The sequence below is a fragment of the Lissotriton vulgaris genome, chromosome 11, assembly GCF_964263255.1.
Source record: "Lissotriton vulgaris chromosome 11, aLisVul1.2, whole genome shotgun sequence".
Taxonomy (NCBI): domain Eukaryota; kingdom Metazoa; phylum Chordata; class Amphibia; order Caudata; family Salamandridae; genus Lissotriton; species Lissotriton vulgaris.
Window position 1 is genome coordinate 31914049 of NC_141699.1, and position 23186 is coordinate 31937234.

General features: G+C 45.4%; 1 protein-coding gene across 1 annotated transcript in view; it reads left to right on the forward strand.

Annotated features, from left to right (window-relative positions):
* Positions 1-23186, forward strand: part of TMEM132D (transmembrane protein 132D) — a 1618295-nt gene that overhangs the window by 1279827 nt on the left and 315282 nt on the right. Inside the window, exon 5 of the mRNA XM_086942675.1 lies at positions 10343-10486. Within this exon, the coding sequence (XP_086798801.1) occupies positions 10343-10486 (144 nt within the window). The remainder of the gene's footprint in view (positions 1-10342; positions 10487-23186) is intronic.

Sequence of the window (23186 nt, forward strand, 5' to 3'; positions counted from 1 at the left end):
CCATTTTTCAGAACTGTGACTTAAAATCTGGATTTACCATTAAAGAGGGATTTTAATTACAATCCTTTAGAAACCATACTCGATATTCCTACCTGCTCCCAATTGAAAGCTATCACTTATTAAATGTAATATGTGAACCCAATGTTATCCTATGGGAGAGGTAGGCCTTGCAGTAGTGAAAAACATATTTAAGAGTTTTTCACTACGAGGACATGTAAAAGTTCAAAGTTTTAAATACACTTAACTCTGCCCTGTGGGCTGCTTAGGGCCTATCCTAGAGGTGACAGATATGTATTAAAAAGAAAGGTTTAGAACTGACAAATGTTTTTTTTTGCCAAGTCAAAAAGGCAATTTAAAACTGCACACACAGGCTGCAATGGCAGGCATTGGACATGTTTAAAGGGCTACGTCGGCGGCACAATCAGTACTGCAGGCCCACTAGTAGATCACTACAAGCTTTCGGAGATGAGGCGATCTACGCGTAACATGCTTATGTGGCAGGTAGCCCAACAGAGAGCAGGAGAAGGATGGAGGTGTAGAGACAAATTTATCTGATGTTCAGATCACCAGGGACCCTTTATAGGACAGGCTTCACAAACCACATGTATGCGACCTCACTACACTGCACCATGTCACACATTTTCTTACAACATCTCAATATAGCCAATCAAATTGCCTACAGAGTTAAGAACATTTAAATGTCTGCGTTTGTTGTAAAAATTAGGGTTTTTATGCTACTTTACAATTGGTTTTCATATTTCTTTCTACTTCAAAGGGAGATTGTTAGTGACTTCCCAGAAAATGTTTTCTATTGAGCAGTCTCAGTGCCCATTGCTTGTGATATCTCTTGCACTGCCACATGGAGATACAAAGTGGGAAAATCCACTCAATAAATGAAGAGATAAAATGTGCCCCATTAAACAAGACAAGAGGATTTCAAAATCCATGGCAAGGTAAAGGGCTACCAGAGATAGTCCCAAAGTCAGGGAATCCGGATTGAGTTTTGAGCACCCTTTAAGGCATCTTCATCCCAATACCATCATGGAGCGTGTAGTCCTCTTTTTGTATCATTATGGATGTTACTCCGCCTGTACGGAGCTACTCCGCCAGCCGCAGCCTAATGTTTGGTTCATAGGCTCTTATAACTGCATATTTGTAGCGCAGTGATGTTTGTGGCAGGTGAGTTTTGCCCTGGGTAGCCTTTCTAGATGACCTTGCACTGAATTAAATTGTAGTTGCATTAATGCAGCACTTAATACCCCTGTGGAAGCGTTGAAGTGCTTAGTACAGCAGCATTTGAGGGCACCGGACAGCCCCCCAATGGTTGTCATCTACAGTCACAATCGCTGTAAGAGGAGACTCTTCCATGGCTGATGGCACCTCAGTGGTGGATGGAGCATCAGAAGAGGTCAAAGCCACTGGACAGGACGTTGTGCCCAATACAGCTGATGATTGGCAGAGGCTGTTAGGAGACCTGTGAGAATGGGGAGGCCAACTTCCACATGTCGATGAGTGAGTAGGGATATTGTGAGCGTTTCCCCAGGCGGTAGATTTGGTAATGAGCCACCCAGCTGTCTGGCTTCGTGAAGGCATCGGTACATTCAGAGCCTCCCAGTTTGACCCAATGCCCAGCTACCCTATGCCAGGCTGTTGCCACAGGACTTCCTAACATGAAGCCTTTGTGGAGTGTGCAGCCGCTTGTCTTCACCAAAGTCCAACTTCTCACAAACTAGGCAAGGGGGATTAAATGATGGATTATCCTGGTTGGCCCTTTTACAAACACATGACCTGCTATTTTAAAGAGAACTGGGTGCTCACAGGTTCCATTGATGGACAGCTAAGATGATCAAATGGCAGGTAAACCCCGGGGGAGGACCCTATGCGTGAGATGGAGTGGGCGTGGCCTTGTGGGTTAAAGGTTAAATATAATGTGAAGCAGCTTCTACTCAACTGCCCTTTGTTTAAAGACTAATGTGTTCTAATTCCAAGATCCATCTTTAGGAAATATGGCTGCATTTGTCGCCAGTTGGCAGAGTTATTAGTCACCAAGATGGTACATTTGGGGGGCACTATTGTGGATTTCATAGATATTATGCAATATTCTATCGTTCAATGATGCATTGTATTTATGTTGTTTTAATAATATGTCACAGGTGGATGTTTAGTGTTTAGGAAGTTGTACTGCTTTGAAGACAATGTCTTGATAAGCAGCAATGAAATAACATTGAAATCCCAGGTATAATTCTGAAACAGCCCTGGATGGCACCAGTAATGAACTATTTTAGGAGCGCCCGTGATTGGCTGCACTCTGGGGTGCCTTGAGAATTGGCGGTAATGCGGTAAGTGGTATGTTCGTGCTCTTGAGACAGAGTGCCTCGTGATCCCTGCACCGCGGGGGCTCGGAGCCCGGTGGGGGCATTAGAGAGACAAGGGGGCTTCTTTCCTCTGTCCCTGCTGTGCCTCTTAGTACAGGCATTCCTCCCACGTCGCCAGGTGTTCTGAAGAGGGATGGCTTGCACAGGCTCACAGAACATTAGAGTTAACATAGTAAAGCATAGCTCTTGGCACACTGCAGAATAACTAATATGAAAGCACATTCTCAGCTTCATTTAGAGGCCCTCTGAAGACTTACGACTGTCCTCAGGCCACCAGCAAAATTGCCTATTATGGCACCGCATCCGGAATGCCATCTGTCACGCGGCGGTGTGTCTTCTTAACCACCATCTCTGAAGGGGAACTGAAAAGCCTGTCTGTTGGGTATGCAGCATCTTAAATCACTTCATTGCTTTGGGAAAGTAGATCTCACCCTGCAGTCGCCTTGAGCTGTGTCTGTAGACAGACTTTGTATCATCCGCCATCTTAAAGAGTGGCATCAGCTTCGCTGCAGCCCTACAGTCATGGATAAACCTTGTGCTGTCCACCATCTTGGAATAGGAACATCATCTTAACCGCTGCGCTCTGCTGGTAGAAAGACCTTGTGCTGTCCTCCATCTTAAAATAGGAACATCAGCATTGTTACTCCCTCAGATGGTGGATAGATCTTTTGTCATCCTCCATCTTAGAAATGAACGCCGGTGGGTACACCTTGGATCATCCGCCATCTTAGAACTGGAACATTAGTTTCACTGCTGCCTCCACTCTTGTATAGACTTTGTGTCATTCTTCATCTTAGAATAGGAACATCAGCTTCGCTGTTGTTCTCTGCTGGTAAAAAGACCTTGTGCTGTCCACCATCTTAGAATGGGCACATCAGCGCTGCTGCATCCCTGTGCTGGTGGATAGATCTTGTGCCGTCTGCTATCTTAGAACAAGAGCAGAAGCTTGCTGCCACCATCCATTGGTGGATAGCTCTTGTAGCATCCGCCATCTTAGAATGGGCACATCATCTCAGCTGCTGCTCTCTGCTGATGTATAGACCTTGTGCTGTCCGCCATCTTAGAATAGGAACATCAACTTAGCCGCTGCGCTTTGCTGGTAGAAAGACCTCGTGCTGTCCGCCATCTTAGAATGGGCACATCATCATAGGCGCTGCTTTCCGCTGTTATACAGACCTTGTGCAGTCCACCATCTTAGAATGAGAACATCAGCGCTGCTGCATCCCTGTGCTGATGGACAGATCTTGTGCCGTCTGCTATCTTAGAACAAGAGCAGAAGCTTGCTGCCACCATCCACTGGTGGATAGCTCTTGTAGCATCCGCCATCTCAGAAGGGCACATCATCTTAGCTGCTGCTCTCTGCTGGTGTACAGACCTTGTGCTGTCCGCCATCTTAGAATAGGAACATCATCTTAGCCGCTGCTCTTTGCTGGTGGAAAGACCTTGTGCTGTCCGCCATCTTAGAATGAGCACATCATCTCAGCCGCTGCTCTCTGCTGGTGTATAGACCTTGTGCAGTCCACCATCTTAAAATGAGAGCACCAACCAGCGTTGCTGCATCCCTGTGCTGGTATTAAATCCTGAAGCATAAAGAAATAATGTTTTCAGTGGAGACCCTTGTGAAGGGTTACAAGGGTCTCCACTGAAAACCCTTGTGAAGGGTTACAGGAAGGCTCAAACATAAACCTTGTGTCTGTGTTGTGCTAAGATGATTTCCCATTCACAAGATCTACAGAATAATTATTAAATGTGCAGAAAACATAATTTATTAATTCAGCGTCAAATACAACATTTATTCTCTAATTGTATGCAACATATCCTCATCTCTTTTCTCACAAACAGCACACACAACATCTATAAAATTATTTGAAATATATTATTTTTGTCCTGCAAGCGATTTCGTATTGATAGTTAGGACTGTTCAACTTTTCTTAGCAATGTTATGTCAAAGGACAATGAATCATGGAAATTAAAAAGCTGAAGTACATTTTGGTAGACTTTTCAGTTCATGAGTACCTCCCCCTTTGGGACAACATTTTTTCTCTTAAGATGCAACTCTATAAACTCAATATATTACTCATTACTGGAGTCATATAATATGCAAAAAAAAGACACATTATCAAAATGCATGTAAACCACCCTATGATGATTCTCATTTTACTGTTGTCCCTTTACCTGTAATCTATATAATCTTTTAAAATCACGTTATAATCATTTTATGTTTTCTTCTGCTGCGGCAGCTTTCTGGGTTGGGCGGGGTGGGTGGGGTGGGGCGGGACTCCTCTGAGGACTGAGGAGCAAGGACAGGGTGGTTTGTCAACACCTAAGTGCACATGACTGTTTGGTCAGCCCTCATGGGCCGCCCAAAACGTTCATGCGCACTTCCCATATTCTCTGCGCAGGCTGCATTACAGCCTGCATGGAAAATATGCCCAGGGCCCCTTCCCTGGCTGAGCACTGATCCGCGGCGCTCAGACCAATCACAACGCTGCATTGCAGCATTGTGATTGGCTATCGGCAGCCTGGGAGCCGGGTGCTTCCTCCTGCTTCCTGTATCCTGCTGCAGGACCGGAGCAGGAAGAAGAGGAGAGGTGGTAGTTGACCATCACAGGTATGTGTTTTTTAAAAACATTTTTCCCCCCTACCTCTGCCCCTGCTCCTGCCTCACCACCTGAGTCTGGTAGCAGCAGCCACTGCTCTTTAGTTACCATTAAGATTTTGTTTTACAAAATAACCCATTTAAGCTCGGTTTCCATGTACTCTTTCCTGAGGCAAAGCCTGCCTATATGATCTAAAGGTCTCCTAGCTCTAATCCAGGTGCCTGTCTTGCAGGCAGGATTGCTCTATCTATGTGTGCTGCAAAGTGAAGCACACATAGAAAGAAGAAGAAATGAGGAGTAGCGATATTTCTCCTTGTTACGCCTCCACTGGGAAGGCGTAGGTTGTTGGTGCATTTCCCGGTTTACCGGTGATGGTAAGTATGGGAATGCGTCAAAATCCATGGTAGTTACTTGGGAACATCCGTACAACATCCATGAAATGCCCTTTCAGGGCAGAGTGATGGAACACCGTAATTTGCATTGCGTTCCATTACTCTTGATTTATCAAGCCACTGATGGCTACGCAAAGTGGACTGGCGCCGCATGATAAAACGCAAATAGGGGTTGCGTCGTACAAGCACCACATTGCATGGTGCAAAAGTGATGCAACACCTTTGATAAACAGGGCCCTTAATATTCCGAGCAAACGAACTAATGTGTAATAATTTGGAAATAGAGATAACAAATTCAATATTGCCAGACTCTTTCAGAGGTTCAATTGCAGTTTGCACAGGAGAGGAAATAAAATCTCAGATAGAGATCACTGGTCAGATTACAGCAATGTTCCCTGGTAGATATATTTTATTTTGATGTAACTTTTTACTCCTGGCTCAGTAAATATTCATATCAAATAATTCAAACTATGTACTGTCATGAGCTTTCAGCAAATATCTACGCGCAACCGTACAAATTCTTAAGGGAGTTACAGTCATCAGAGTGATGGGGTACATTGTGACTGCTCCGATAACATTGCCTCCATGCAATATACATTTGAAATGTTAGCCAAATATCTTAATCTTTCCACCTTGGTTTTTGTTGTTATGTTATGTGTATTTTTTAAGCAAACTATCACCTGCGAGGCTTTCCTAGTACAGACAAGGGTAGGCTGCCATGGGAAGGTGCATGCACATTCTCTCCCATATTCCATGCATCTGATGATTTACTTTCTTTCTCAGGAAATCACTTACTTTGCTGATCAAAAAATAAATAAATCAGTTAGCAATTATCAAAACCACAGACAGATTATCTTTCTTAGTTGTCCCTTTTAAATTAAATTAATTTTCACCCACAAGAGAATATCTTCTCATCGGTTATTTTCGGTTTTATGTATATTTTGTTCAAAAGAAATTTATAATTTCATTCAAACAGATATTTATTAGTAAGTGCTTCCTGTGTTACTTATTTCAAAATATTCAATGACTAACTTTTTGAAGGTCCTGTCTCACATGTGATCCACATATGTCAACCTGTATTTTTTTTTAATTAACCGATTAGAAATTTGCAGAGATCTCTTGAGCAATGCGATGCCCTGATGGTGTGACTAAACATGCATCTCAAATGAATTTGTGAGGTATCTAGGAGAGGCTGTCATCCCAACCTCAAATTCTCGAGCTCTTGATGGATCTGCGCCATGTCTCGCAGATGGTCAAATATCTGAATCCCAAATCTCATTAGCGATCCGGTATCATTGCTTTAGGTAACCTACAAGCCATGGAGTAAGGGGCTATTTATTTATTTATTTAGAAAGTTTTATATAGCGCGAACATGACCACCGAGGGTATCAGAGCACTTTACAGATTATGCAGCAAGAAGTTAACAAGCGAACAACATAGAATCAACAAAGCGAAAAATTCACAGTCTAAAAATGTCCGACATTCACTTAAGCCAGGCAGCTGGGCCACAAGAAAATGGCTAGGGTCCCAGAATCAAATGGAGAAGCCAGATTGAGGCACAAATGTCTTCATCAGGAGCCCTTTGACTTCTTTTTTGAAGAGGACAGTGGAATGGTTCACCCTGACTTCGGGGGGAAGTGAGTTCCAGATCCTCTGAGCCATACCTGAGAAGGCTTGCCTGTAGGTCTTTTTTTTACTTGAATTTTTGTGGTTAGAGGAGTAGGGTGCTGGCGCTTCTGGAGGCTCTCGAACCACATGAGAGCTGAACCTTGGGGAACCCCCAGGGTGACCGGTGCAGGATGGGGCAAGGATTGGTTCACCTTGAAGCTTTGGGATCTGTTCTGAAGGAACAAAGAGAACCAGTTTAGAACAGGGTCAGACAGCCCCACCCTGTGTTCCAGGAGGTCCATTAGGTTATCGTGTTTGACAGTATCGGCTATCTTTCAGAAGATACAACAGTCGACTCTGAAAGCGTACCCTTCCAATAGAACTCACGCTCAGGGACAACTCCCGCACCAATGTTCTAACTGTGAGGCTTGGCCATGACCAGTTCACCCTTAGATCATAGCACAGTGACTCGGCTGAAACATGGCGGAAAGTGTCTGCTCTACACACCTGAAGACTGTCTGAGGAGTGCTGCCCCACAAGCTCTTCTTTCTGCCGAGAAGGCCGCTTCTTTAAAGTCTTTTAATAGTACCATTTCCTATGGATAAGTGACTGTACAATCCTACTCGTAATACCGCAAGAGGAGGCAGCGGGCTGCGTGTTGTCCCCGCTTCCACCCTCCCTCCGCCTGAACCCTTGTCCATCATTGACATGGGCTAATCTGCAAATTATGTATGCAGACTTCTGCAAATGCCATAATCCAACCCAAATTGTGGGTTCTCTGAAGTAGAACAATTGCATTATTAATGTAATCATTTAATATTATGAAAGGAGGGTGACAGGTCGAAGAGCCTCGCACAGACTGCTTGAAAGAGACTTCAAGAGGGTTGATATTAATTAATGATATACTGTGTGATAAACTGTTTCAAAATTGCGAGTGGTGTCGATTCAGGACATCTTGCCAGGCTGCGACGCAAGAGAGGGGCAGTCATCAGGGTTTAAAGAAGGCTTTACAGACAGGCAGGTTTTAATTACTGGTGTAACCCAGGTGCCTGCTCTGCGCTCACCTTTACAGCACATTCGGGTTATGTACATGCTCTACATTCAGGTAAAGATTCCTGCTTCATGTTGGTGCCTGCTTCATAAACAGTCATGAATTTTCTAGGAAAGGTATCCCCGCACCGTCTGTGCCTGCTCTTTACACATTCACACATGTACTCACCTAGATATGCACCTGCCATGTATGAGCGCACCTAGACCGATTGCTTCCCCTCTTCCCTGCCTGGACCTGCTCCTGAAACATTTACACCAACATCTGCTTTGAAATTCACCTATGTCTCTGCCAGCTGTTTAATTACTTAACCGTTTCGTCACATTCCTTCTTTGTATGTGCCCAGGACTGCTCCGACATATATGTACGCGCTCTACACATGCTGTTCCACTCATACTCCGTGGATCCAACTGATGGCGATGACATTATTTTGGCAGAAAAGTGAAGAGATGAACCTGTCACAATCAGCGTGTAAAACGTCCCACAATCCCTCTGTTTCATGCCCATCTCATCCCATGTGAACCCCTGGTCCTCCCGCCGTCTGTTGTCCACTAAATCATGAAATTTACTTTCAGGTCTGCAACTCTTCCAAAGCCCCATGGAGTAACCTTATGTTTGTCCTCCACACCTTGGCTGTCAATCAAGGGCTCAAAGGACCACAGGTAGAGGGTTTGTCTAGTGTTAGAAAGAGGGGCTTTGTCCCTTGAAATAAGGTCACTAATTGCCCCTAGCACACAAGAGGGTAACATTTCACAAGCTGGCAGTTCCTCCAAGGGGGCATGAGATCTGTACACTGAGTTGAGTGACTATCCCTCGGATAACTCTCATGCTCAACGTCCCCAACAATAATTGCCCTAGCCACAGTCTGCCTACTACAACCAAACTCCGCCCCTGGCATAAAATTGATAAGTCTAAATTGAACATCATCCTAGAAAAATCTCGACCTGTACCTGGAAATAACATTGATGCAGCCACTCTAAATTTTGCTAATTGGATTGACTCCTTATTCACCCAGCTGGCCCCTGTAAAAAGGATTAAAAACCCAAGAGGGAAGGCACCCAGCGCCTCGAAACCCTTACGAGTGAGTAGTCGCGCTTTACACGCCGTTGATTGATTGTTTGACCTTCTCCGTGGTATTCACAAGATTTAAAAACATTAAAACAATGCAAGCGTCAGGAACAGAAATGGAAAAAAAACTATCGACCTTATGAAAAAATAAATACAAACAACTCATTTGTGGCTAAAGATCCTTGATTATAGCAGAAAAATCTAGATATTATATGAAAAAAATGATCACTGCAAACAGCTCTTCTAAAGAGTTACTTGAAACTGTGAAAACTTTTGCCAACTGTGAAAATAAAACACCATAAAACCTGACCAGTGTGCTGAGATAGCTGCCTTTTTCCAATCAAAGGTAAATTTAAATTCCAATGAATTCACTTCTAATCAGAATTCCAAAGTTACCAAATCACATGTTCCTGCTGACCCCGGTCCCCCCAATGTCCTCTCCTGCGTTGCAGGTACTCTGTCTGTGCATCTCTCTGAACTCCTGAGCAGGATATTAATTTCAGGACATTTTCCTTCAGCCTGGATGAAGGCATCGGTACTTCTCCCTGCCTAAAAAGCCCTCTCCTGACCCGCAGGATGTGAAAAATTACCAGCCCATCTCGCGCCTTCCTTTTTTAGCCAGGATCCTTGAGAAAGCCATGAAGACTTGAAGACTGATCTCACGGCTTTCCCTGAAGAGCACCATCTGCTAGATTGATCCCAGTTGGGCTTTCGATCTAGCCATTGCACTGAATCAGCCCTGGTGGCGGATACAGAAGATATCAGAAGTATAGTTGATAATGGTGGTACGGCAGCACCTGGTCCTTTTGGACTTATCGGCCGCATTCGATAGCTTGAAGAGCAGTGGTAACTGCTGCCTGTGGGCTCAAGTTATCGAGTACATTCACCAGACCCACAAAAAGAGACAGATGCTTCAATCTCCACCTTGGGCCAGACCACTGCTCCTCTCTGCACATGAGCACCACACAAGTTCCTCTTTTCTCTAAACCCATAAAGGATTTCTCTCTCCCACCCTGTATCCCACTTGGCTTCTCGAGATAAAGTATTTTCTAATTGTACATTACAAAAACGATAAATAAATCTTTGGAGATATGGTAGTTTTATCAAAATGGCCCTGTTGACTGAGGCTTGTTTCGCTGCTTAAATCATCCTTCTTCTGTACTAGTGATGGTCCTCGCGTAAGGTTTTGTACATCTCGACAGATATAAGGCGGCCTTTCTCAATCTCCTCTTTGTTTCTTTTGGATTTCAGGAGTCGGAGATCCTGAACACAGCGATTCTTACCGGGAAGACGGTTGCGGTTCCAGTCAAGGTGGTATCGGTGGAAGGCAATGGTGCTGTGACAGACATCTCAGAATCCGTTTCATGCCAATCCAGCGATGAAGACGTCATCAAGGTAAGTCAAGTCATGGTGCCTCATGGGATGTGTCTCAGGTTCTTGGGGACGTCCTCTTCCCGCTCCACGCTTGTCCACACTCATGGTGGTCTCCTGGCCTTTTTATACCAGAGTCAGTAGAATTTCAAAATACAGTCTGAAGGAAAAACACTGCAGTAGTACAGCTTCTTCAGGTTATCTGGAGCAGAGAGAAGATGTGCAAGGCTTAAAAGTTTTCCTATATATGTCTAGAGATATACTTTTAATAGAATGTTTAGAGCAGAATTTAGATAACGAGAAAACTCACATTTTCAGGATGCTCGATAGAATAATTTTTGTGTAGTGTTTTCTAGAACAGATGTGATACAGCACAGTGTAGAGGGGCATTATTTAGTACTATGCAGAGTGACAGGACAGAGTCATTTTGATTTTGGCGTTGCTTTGCCAGCTTGGATCGTGCTTAGGACATTCCATGGTGATGTAAAGCTTCACTGATAGTTTGTAAACATTTGGGGCTTATTTACAGGCCCTGTGCACCACCTCAAGGCCACTTTTAATGGTGTCCCAGTGACGCACTGGGCTTACTCAGATCAATGAGGCCACGTAAAGCCACCCTGTGTGGCTTTACGTGGACTCGTTAAAATTAGTTTCATGAAATTTAAATTATTAGAAAATCCTGCTTAAAATAAAATCATATTTTAATTATATTATAAAAGTTATTAAAGTGATCAATATAATAAAGTAAACGTAATTTATTTTTAGCAAAAAGGGTATTAAACTATGGAAAATGTAAATAAAACATATGTTTGATTTTTCAGATTTTTTAATGTTAAATTAAATGCATTTATATTTTTAGCTATTTCAAATAGTTTAATTGTGCTGTATCTTAAGTCCCTACTTCAGTTATTTTCTGGAGGAGGGTGTTGCAGTACCTTTGGATGGCCATGTGTGGTGCTGGACTTCCTCCAGTTGAGAGCCCAAGTACATTTACTACTATTTTGAGTCTTTTTTGGCTGTAGTAACTTTAGAAGTGAAGTTTGTGAAATGGAATGGGATTACTCAGTTGTTGGTGGGTGCACGTCCCTCCCTAAATACCTCCTTCCTTCTCCCTAAACCCGTCCATTTTTGTAATAAGTATCCTCCATTTTCCGTCACTCCTCACTGTCCCTCCCAAATTTACTACTAAAGCATATACTTATGACTACACAGTCATGCAAAGATCTTTGCACAGTGAATGACACGAAAGGCAGAAGTGCATTACCTGCACTTAGGTTTGCAAACAGCATTTTGTAGTACCTTAGTACTTCCATTGCAGGCATCCCTGGCTATAAGTCAGCTTACGAAAACAAAGTCTCTGTGTCGTGTAGTTCCTATAAAAAGTATGCAGGATCTGCGTGGTTAGACAACACACACTGTAGGATTGGTGTCACATGAACTCTGATCACCCCCACCGGGTATGTTGGCCTTCTTGTACCAACCTCTTACCAAGGAGAGAAGAGATCCTGGACAAGCATCGAACATGACAACCCTGATCCCGCAGGACCGTGGAAACAGTGCACTGCTTTTCGCTCAGTCACTCGTGCTCACTTAGTCTCAGAGAAATACACAGAATAAACGGTATGGACGTTTTTCAATAAGCATTTATTGAGCAGTTGTTATTCTGGTGTAGAATAGATGAGCTGCAACAACCGTTAGACAGTATAAGATGTAAACGATTAACAGTACTATAAAGGTAAAAGGATGGTGGAGTTCTACCATTTTACTAAAATCATGAATACATGCAAGTATATAAAACACATGTTAAAAGATGCGTACTCCTACGATGCCTCCCTATCTAGATGTACCTAAGTTTACCTAGCATGTGTGTAGGTGTTCAGCCAAGAATCCCTCTACGATAAAGTCATTACCTGAAGTGAGAGACTGTGGGACCCTGTCCTGGTCTCAAGTTCGACACCCTGCGAGGGATGTTAGACCACTGCGAGCTGGAGCGTCTGCATGCAGGAACCTCAGCATCTCTGCTCAATGTGTCGGCTGGGAAGTCTCAGTCTCCTCTGTCTTATCTTAGCAAGATGTGATGTATATATACCCATAGGTCTCCTCCGGGGTCCTACCTTGCTGTATTACTGTGTCGGCCTAAGAATGATGTCGGGCATGAACTTTATACATAGATTTTACACAGGAGATGGCCGTCCTGCTTTGCTTTCAAGAACCTTCATGAATAATGTATAAGATTTCGAACTAGGGAAAACCGGCGTTCTGAATGCAGTGTAATATCTGGGTAAAAAGCCAGTCCCTGTAAGCCGTGACAAGTGTAATATAGGGAGAGAATATAGGTGAAGGGTAACAAGCTTACCGAGGCCTGTATTATAGTACCTATATGGAATATAACATCTGTTGGAATCGCTGCCTGTAGGAAGCCGTCCGCGAGACACATCTTGGTCAGTCGCTAAAAATGTTATTTCTTCGCTGGTTGACCGGTGGAAATGATGGCAGAAACGTTCGGATGCTGGCGTTCCGTTTATGCATCCAGCATTTCGTGACAGCTCATGTTGTGGATCTGATTGTACTCTGAATACCTTGGCGGCCGAGACATGCTAAGGAGATTTTTAAAGTTCTTTTGCCACAAGGGTTTCTGGATTGGTTTGTATGTTTGAAAAATAGAAATGTATTAATTGGACGTTGATATACATGTATCTCAGTACTACATTGAGACACATCTACAGGCACTGTAAGTTGAGTTAAAAAAAGAAATTTGTAATTGCATTTATATAGCTCTTGCTGCCCTTGATAAGGTGTTGAAGTGCTTTACGTGGCCACCTTCCTGCACATAAACAATAATTCCCCACGACCCAGGGACCCTTGCACTACTGTGCAAGGGTGCCTGCGTTCACGCTAGACAGCTGAAATTAGCACCAGTGCAGGGGGAAACACAGGGCCGCACTGTATTGTTGAAAATACGGTGCAGCCCTGAGTTTCAGAAGTGGCAGAGCATAGCGTTTAGCCAAGAAGGGTTACGCCACCCTCCATCACTTCTTTGTAAATATGCCTCACAGAGTGATGTCACAGAAGACACAAGGGCATATTTACAAACCCCAATCGCCACAGGAACATCACTTTTTCTGATGTTCCTGTGGTGATTGGGGCAACGCCTAATTCACAAGGCTGTATTAAGCTACTTAAAGTGACTTAATGCCGCCTTGTGAATAAGTCCCCCTTTCGCAGTACACTTAGCGTGTAATGGGTATCCAGTGGGTGTTGAGGTGGGCTTTCTACCGCAACACATATAGATTTTGACGCTGCCCCATATTTACAAGAGTGACGTAAATATGGGGCAGAACCAAAATTAAGACCAGGGAAAACCGGGCAAAACGAGGAGAAATGCTTTTTTTCTCCCATGGTTTTTGCTGTTTCTATGTGCTGCATTGTGCAGCGCCCATGGGAACAGCAAAACGCCACTAATTGTTTATGTGCAGGAACGAGTCCCTTCCTGCACATAAACAATTCTGCAGCACACATAGAAGTTACAACATGCCATTACTGATGGCTAATGTGCAGGAAGGGACACCCTCCTGCACATAAACAACTGTTCCCTGCAACGCAGGCACCCTTGCACAATGGTGCAAGAGCGCCTGTGTTGGGGCTAGGTGCCTATATTCACCACCAGCACTAGGGAGAAGACAGGGGTGCACCATATTCTTCTGAATACTGCGCATCCCTGCGTTTGGAAGCGGTCGGAGCGCGGCTTAAAGCAGCGCTCTGTGAGTTACCTAGTAAATATGCCAGAGGAGTTTTACTCACAGGCAATTCTCTTACACACATACACTGAGGGGCATATTACCAACAACTAGCGATATTTATCGCTAAATGGGCTTAGCAAGTTTTTTTTATTATCGCCAAGCATCGCCGGATATTATCGCAGAGATAACGTGCTATTAGCAACGTTTATCTCTAAAGCGATAAAATATCCGGCGTTAGCGGCGAAATGCATGAATATCGCTGGTAATCGAGCAATATTCACGCATTATTGCCAATGGGGACTTAGCCAGAATATCCACCTCCCATTGGATATAATGGTTAAGAACTGGTCTGAGCAGGCGTTTTTATTTCCATCGCTACGCCTGCCTTGCTAATAGGCGATAGCGACGTTAGTGACTGCTTTCAGTCGCTAACAGTTTGGGTACGCCCACTTTGCATGTCATTAGCGATAAATATTGCTGACATGCAAAGCGGGCCTCAAACCGCTCGCTATCGCCTACAAGCTGTCGCTAACTGCTGTTAGCGAAAGCTTGCTAATAGGGAAATAGAATTATCGCTGCTTAGCGGCCGAAAATGGCCGCTAAAGCAGTGATAATCTAATATCGCCAAGCTTGGAATATGCCCCTGAATCTGTCATACATACATACACATGGGCACTCACAGGCACACACAGACACACAGGTGACTGAGTTTGCAGGGTGCTCTTTACAGGCACCGCCTCCCTAGGTTGTGCCTCAATTGACCTCCTGTAGGGTTGAGGTCTGAGGCTCACACTGAGTGATGTCACAGATAGAAGACGAGGTCATACATATATACACACACACAGTCATACAGGTGATTGTTTTACACATGCACATGTTTTTTTTTATACATGCACGGACATACAGGTGAGGCTGAGATGTGTTTATGAGGCAGCAGCAGCTGTTTCCAAAGAGGGGCTGCGGAGGCCCGTGTGCTGTTGAGTGAAAGCACCTTCATATCCCAGAGACCCCTTTATTGGAAATTACAGACAGGACCGTAAATGACACGTCTCTTCCGAGGCTCGAAGATTGCTTTCTATCGGCCCTGACGCCCACCCGCTCAAGAAGTGGAAGGAATGGAAGCGAGAAGCCGAACTCCGAGAAATGCCGGGAGTGAAGAAAAAACAAATAAAAAAACACAAGAGAGCTTTGGAATCTGATCAAGCATGAGCAAACCACCTGCTGTCAAAGTCTTCAAGGAAAAAAAATACCTGGAAAAAAACCTTTAAAATGCAGGCGAACATTAGCAGTGTTCATTCTAAGTGCGATAAAACATGTACTGATTTACAAAACAGAAATTTGGAGGTGAATAAATATATTAAGCTAAAAATTAGATGTGTTTAATATTGCGCATTATAATATATAAATTGGTAAAATGCCTTATGGTAAACGTTGGCCATATTTGATATCTGACCCTCCAATCACACCCCAGCGCCATACCTGTACGTCAGCACGTGCGAATGTACCAAGTGTTGGCACCTGTTTCTACTTGAATGTCCCCAGCAGGCCACATCTGGTTCAAAGGTAGGACCAGATACACTACTCGCTACTTTCTTTTACTGGTAAGATAGTCCAGGAGGTAAATGCACTTAATGCTGAGCGTTATGTCTAATCTGCGGGTGACATGATCAATTTCTGGTGGGATCAAGTCAGTGTCTTATCCTTCCAAGGTCAATACATCCTAATAACCTAATGGGCATATTTGTGGCGGACACGTTCAGCCTGCGGGTGCTTGATCCTAATAACACTCGACTCAGTGTTACTGAATTCATCGACCTCAGAGGATGTTGCCTCAAACTGCGTCAGGGAGACGGGCTTTGAGCACGGTGCACAATCACAGATTTACAATCACAGGGATGGTGGCCTGTTGGGGTCAGCAGACTACCATGTCTGAATGCTTTTTAATAAAGCAAACAGTTTTTTCTATGCCGCCCATTTCCACACATTTGAATGGGATGTGTTTTAAAAATAGTAAATTAAAACGTTTAAGTTTAATTTTTTAAGAGAAGGAAGTGGTCCCTCAGTTCTTCGTCACCATTTAGTCCAAAATAATGTAATTTAATGATAAATATTGTGGCTCCTTCTTTTCCTCTCTTCAGATCCACCCAGCCTCTCGCCTAGTGTATGGGGGGGGGGGGGGGGCTTCTTCTAGGCCCTGGTTAGCACTCCTGAGTCCAGAGACCAGATCACCCTCCTAACTGGCAGGTACTTAGCTACCTGTGAACTTACTCAAAATACTCCCAAACACCAACATACCATAACATAACGTAACATGTATTTGTAAAGCATACATTTACCCAGATGAGTATCTGGGCACTGAGCAACATGTTTATTGTTCCCCAACTCAGTTGGTACTCATTTTATCGACCTCAGAAGGATGAAAGGCTGTGTGGTTCTGCTATGATATGAACCTGCGACCAGGGCTTTAAGTAGGCCGGGTCACGCCGGTGCTGAGCACCTGCAGTTTTAAAAAGAGGGCCTAACAACGGGTCTGTGTTGGGCTCAGTTTTGTGCCGACACTGGCAGTCGTTTTTTTCCCCGGACTGCAGTGACCGCAGGCACATCGATGTGCACTGCTCACACTGCTCACTTCTCACTAGTGGAGTAGTTACGGCATGACGTCATGCCAGGTGAGCGTTGTAGGGGAAGGGAAATCCTTTAAAGAGAGTCATTTTTTCTCTGGATTTTCCTTTCTTTTTACCACTTAGGAACAGCAACATCATTGTGGTGTTACCAGGGCTTCAAGTGGAAGCTTTTTCAATATTATATACAAGCAATAGTTGCTGCTTATTTATCTTATGCAACTAACAACCAATGACAAAGCCAATAGTCCTGACTTTTTGTAGGTAGGATGTTACTTGTATCATATATCTGGATGCAATGACAGAATGACAGAAACAGCACACTATGCTAAGCACAGATTTTAACCATAGGTGTTTTTAAGCCACGCCCTTAATTACATTGACCACGCCCCTTCGAAAGACCACCCAGTTTTTTCATCCCACGTAAAGCCCTGCCTGTGGCCATCAGGTCGAACACAGGCCCCTACAGTAAACACATTAGTCCACTAAGCCACCAGACTCGGCTCTCGACCAAAGAATTGCAACCTGGCATGTCAGCAATGCTCTTCGTTGAAGACGGAAGGGACTCCAATGACCTTTCAATGCCCTGGTATAGAGAACACTTGAAGAGGTCACAGGACAAGCTGGAATTACCAGCAGTAAAGGTGTAGCCCGAGTGAGCCACCAATGTCTCAGGAGTAAGCATACTCCATGGTTGGTAAGTTGATGGCAAACTATGGGAGAAAAATACCAAAGCTATAAACAAATAATAATGTACGCTTGGTGGCTACAAAAGTAACGGTGAACAAATGTCTCTCTTGCCCATGTTGAGTGAAGGTAAGCCGAGGCTGCAGTATTTACATCACTGTAAAGGGTGCCCAGGGAATGCGTGGCCACATCTGTAAGGATGCACTCAAATGGGGTACCAGGATTGAGAGGGTCACCTCAGTGGTAAGAGGCCCTAATGATTGGAGACATTCACAAACAAGCGCGTGATAATCGGCGTTCACTGTCCTGACCAGAATTGCTGTGGGATGCAACGTGCAAATTCAAAGATGGCGGCTCTTGCGGTGGAGGCTGGGAGCACGAATGTGCATTGTCTTCCAAAATAGAGCAGTGGCATTGGTCCCGCCAGAATTACAAAAATGGAGGCACACATATTTTATGCCAGGAGACATATAATGCTGTTGGAAGATAGAATGGATAATGATGGGATAGTGAGGAGGAACGCTTGTCCAGTGGCGGTCCGTGCAGGTAAGCACCGTCTGGTGATGCGCCAGGATGGGGCGGGGTGTGACGGGGTGGGGCGGAAGGGGAGGAATCAACTGATGACGGCATAAGGAAAATAAATAAATAAATCCTACTCCGTCGCTTTTCAACATTCCCCCCACCTGACCAACCGCCCCACCGCGCTTACCTGCAAGGACCGCTACTGCGCTTGTCGCATTGAGGAAAATATGTAAACCATAGAAGCACACATCATGTTAAGGAGAGAAGGTACACAAATGACCTTTTGAGGCTTAGACATATAAACAAGATCTTTCTTCGCCACCTTCTTCCACCGCAAGATAGCAGACATCCACGACAGCTTCAACACCCAGACAGCCCCAACAGACAGCAACACAACAGACCCTCCGTACACCATGGACCACGACCCCCTGCTGGCCTGGGCCAGCGTGAGCACTGATGACACCATCAAAATCATGAGCACAATCCACTCCGGCTCTCCGTCAGACCCACTCCCGCACCACATCTTCAACAAAGCAAGCAGCTACATCACACCCCACCTACGCAACGTAATCAATCTCTCCCTCGAGACTGCGACCTTCCCAGAGAGCTGGAAATACGCAGAGATCAACGCCCTACTAAAAAAAAACAAGGCAGACCCAAGAGACCTAAAGAACGTCCGACCCATCTCTCTGCTCCCCTCCCGGCCAAGATCATCGAGAAAATCGTTAACAGACAGCTAACCCGCTATCTCGAAGACAACAGAATCCTGGACCCATCCCAGTCAGGGTTCCGCAGCACCCACAGCACCGAGACCGCCATCATCGCCGCCACCGACGACATCAGGACCCTGCTAGACAACAGGCAGACTGCAGCACTCATCCTCCTAGACCTCTCTGCCGCCTTCGACACCGTCTGCCACTGCACACTACGTGCACGCCTCCACGCCGCAGGGATCCGAGACAAGGCTCTGGAATGGACCACCTCCTTCCTCTCTGGCAGAACCCAGAGCGTCCGCCTCCCCCGTTCCGAAGCCTCCGAGTTCATCTGCGGCGTACCCCAAGGATCCTCCCTCAGCCCGACACTGTTCAATATTAACATGGCCTGCTTGCACACGTCGCCCAACAGCACGACCTCAACATAATCTCCTACGCCGACGACACTCAACTGATCCTCTCCCTCACCAAGGACCCCATCACCGTCAAAGCCAACCTCCATGAAGGAATGAAGGCCGTCGCCGACTGGATGAAGATCAGCCGTCTGAAGCTGAACTCGTACAAAATGGAGGTCCTCATCCTCGGCTCCAACCCTTCAGCCTGGGATGACTCCTGGTGGCGAAAGGCACTGCGGCAGCCCCGACCCCCACCGACCATGCACGCAAACTGGGAATCATCCTCGACTCAACGCTCCCAATGACCAAGCAGGTCAACGCCGTCTCCTCCTCCTACTTCAACACCCTCTGCATGCTCCGCAAGATCTACAGATGAATCCTGACAGATACAAGAAAGACAGTCACCCAGGCCTTTGTCAGCAGCAGACTCGACTACGGAAACGCCTTCTACACGGCCTTCTAAATGGGCTTAGCAACATTTTTTCTATCGCTGTGCTTCACCTCATTTTATCACAGAGATAACTTGCTATTAGCAACGTTTATCTCAAATGTAATAAAATTTCAGGCGTTAGTGGCGAAATGCGTGAATATCTCTGGTAATCCAGCGACATTCACGCATTATCGCCAATGGGGACTTAGCCATAATATCCAACTCCCATTGGATATAATGGCTAAGAACTGGTCTGAGCAGGCGTTAGTTTTTGGAGATATTTGCTCTTTGCGTGAATATTTCCATCGCTACGCCTGCCTTGCTAATAGGCGATAGCGACGTTAGCGACTGCTTTCAGTCGCTAACAGGTTGGGTACGCCCACTTTGTATGTCATTAGCGATAAATATTGCTGACATGCAAAGCGGGCCGCAAACCGCTCGCTATCGACTACAAGCTGTTGCTAACTGCTGTTAGCAACAGCTTGCTAATAGGGCGATAGAATTATCGCCGCTTAGCGGTCAAAAACGGCCGCTAAGCGGCGATAATCACATATCGCCCGCCTTGGTAATATGCCCCTATATTCTCCTGAGTGTTACCCCTTCTCAGATCTTCACTGCCAGCGGCAGAAACAGCCTTGGCATCAGCGTAATTGGTTAAATTAGCGCATGTACCAGATGTAAGTAAAAAGAGATTAATGAGACAAAGTGGCTTGGGAGAGAGGACGCAGGGGGCAGAGGGTGAGGCATGCACAGGCACCGTGTCATGGAGTGTGTCTGATGATTTAGCTGTGTTGACACACTCTCGCTTATTATGTCATTTCCTAAGAGGACATTAACATAATTCACACAAATTGTACAGTGGACCAGTTTGTTTAATTTCTCCTAGGGTGACTTTTTGTGATTGGTGCCGCACGTGTTTGTGTTTGGCTGTTGCTTTTTACGATTGAAAAAATAAAGAAGAACATTTCTCATTCTGCTCTTCATTGAGCAATGATTATTCATACGGACTTGTTCATTTCATAGTGGTGCTGCTCTGATCTAGTTTGTTTGGATTATTCAGGGGGTTCACACATAAATGCGTCTGCAGCCAAGAGGATATGGGGGCATATTACCAACAACTAGCGATAATTATTGCTATGTTGCTTTAGCGGCGATATTTTTATCGCCGAGCTGCGGCGATTTTTATCGCTTAGGAACCTTGCTATTATCAAGATTTATCTCCTAAGCGATAAAAATCGGCCGAAATGCATGAATATCATTGAAAAGTCAGCGATATTCATGCATTACCAAGCTAATGCTCTTAGCCATGTTATCCACCTTCCATTGGATAACATGGCTAAGAACTGCTCCTGGGCAGGTGTTAGCTTTTGGAGATATTTGCGCTTAGCGCGAATATCTCCAAAAGTTGGTAATAGGAGAAAGCGATGTTAGCGACTGTTTCCAGTCGCTAACTTCTTGGCACGCCCACTTTGCATGTCATTAGTGATAAATATCACTGACATGCAAAGAGGGGCCCAAGATGGTCGCTATCTCCTACTAGCTGTCGCTAACTGGTGTTAGCGACAGCTAGGTAATAGGGCAATAGTTTTATCTCCGCTTTCTTGGCTTTTGAAGCCAAAAAAGCAGAGATAAACCCCCTTGATAATATGCCCCACTGTTTTTAGGTCGAGCCTAGGCAGCGCGCATGCGTTGTCTGCAAGACCTGGAGTAACCTGTATACAGAGGACAATCCTGCCTTCTGCTTCCCATTGGTTCGCTCCGACGTTGCTCTGGTTACCTGGCTCCTTATTGACTTTTGTTCCGGAGACGTCACTTCCGTTTCATGGGAAGCAGCAACAACTAACTGCAGCTTACTTACACTGTAGGGCTGCACCGGTTTAGCTTAGGGACTACTTTGTTTATTTTTTTTTTCACCATGGTGCCCGCTTTAGGGCCACTATGATCCTAAGGTTTATGTATGTGAACGGGTGCCTTGCTGTGTTAAAGCAGGCGCCCGCATTTATATCTTTCGTGCATTTGTTTAATAGGGCACAGTATTCTACAATGTCAAATCATATCTATGTCTTTAACTTGTATAACACATCTGATAGTCCAGATAACACACAACCTCGTCCCCATAAAAATTGCTTTTCTTCGTGCCGGATTTGGCCGCCGTTGTTCAGTTAAAAATTAAAATAACACCAACATCAAAAGAGGCCCTAAGTCTTTCTACTATTTAGCAGCTGTAGGAAGATGGCTACCTGACTTTTCGACTTAGTTGGCCTGGTTCCCTGCTAATCAGGGCCCCAGGCTATCTGCTCTCTCTGTAAAATGGATTCCATGTACCCTAGGTGCATAACTAGATTGGCTTGGGTCACCTTATCAGCCCCTGTACAGAGCACTATAGGTGCCCAGGGCATAGGTGCATCCAAGGCCTACCAGGGGCTGCAGCATATCTTTTGCCACCCCTGGCTGGCTATCTAAAATTGACACAACTGGCTGATCACTCAGCTGGGGAAAGGTGGTGTAATCACCCCTTGCTTAGATATAGTATGCCTATATCTAAACCTATCTGGACACATATAAACCTGTGAGCCACTCCTATGGCAGGCCTTAACAATCCTGAAGGCAGAGTGCGTGGTTTAATGTGAGATGGTGCTCTAGCATGAGCTGAGCCTGTCTGCAGCTGTCGGGACCAATTCCCTTAGCTGTTCCGGGATAATGCCAAACTATATACTATTAAGTGCATTATAATCCTCGCGGTTATATGTCAACTTTGGTTTGGCTTTATCAAAACATGTTGTGTAAGGTGTCATACGATTTGGAATACTACTCCCTCGCCAGTCCTGGCGACGGGGGTAGCATTCCACCCCTCTAGAGGGGACGACATGTTACTTTTGCTAAAACGCGGTTGTTTTTTAAAAGAGCCTCAGATCCACAAAATGGATGCTTCTGCCACAGACACATGTCTGACCTCCTGTTGCTGACCGAAACTCAGCAGAGGAGGCCTGGACAAAGGATTTCCTGTCACAGGGAGGTGTGACACCACCCCAGACAGGAGATAGTGGATTGTAGCAGGGAGGTTTGAATGAAACCAGACAGTGCCTGGGGAGCACAAGGCTTCCCCTTGCATAATCCGGTCAAACCGGTTCTGGGGCAGCCCAGCCCCAGCTCCAGTGAGACCTGGACAAAAGAAAGGGGGTGTAACCACCCCCTTCCTGGTCCCACCCATAGGGGAGGGACCTAGCAGGAGATCCACCCCTCAGATTGGAATAAGAGTGGGAGCAGTGCCAATGCAACTCAGATCATCCTGAAATCAACTTTAGACTAAGAAGACGACTGGACTTCGACATTCTGATGAACAGAAGACTGAAGAGCATCTCCCTTGTGGCCTAGGAGGGGCCACCCTGTGAACACAGGCATCACCCAGCACCTCGACGTCTGCTTTGCCGCCGCCTCCCGCCGGAGCCCGAGTGCAGAGCCTGACAAGACCCAGCTTCCCAGACTTCTCCCAGCCCGATCCACAGTCCCTGCAAAGAAGGGACCCGTGGAGGCACCAAGAGACGTGGGAGCGGCCATCTTGAAAGACCCCCGAGACGCTGACTGCGCAGCACCCGAGGCACCCTTGACTCTGTGC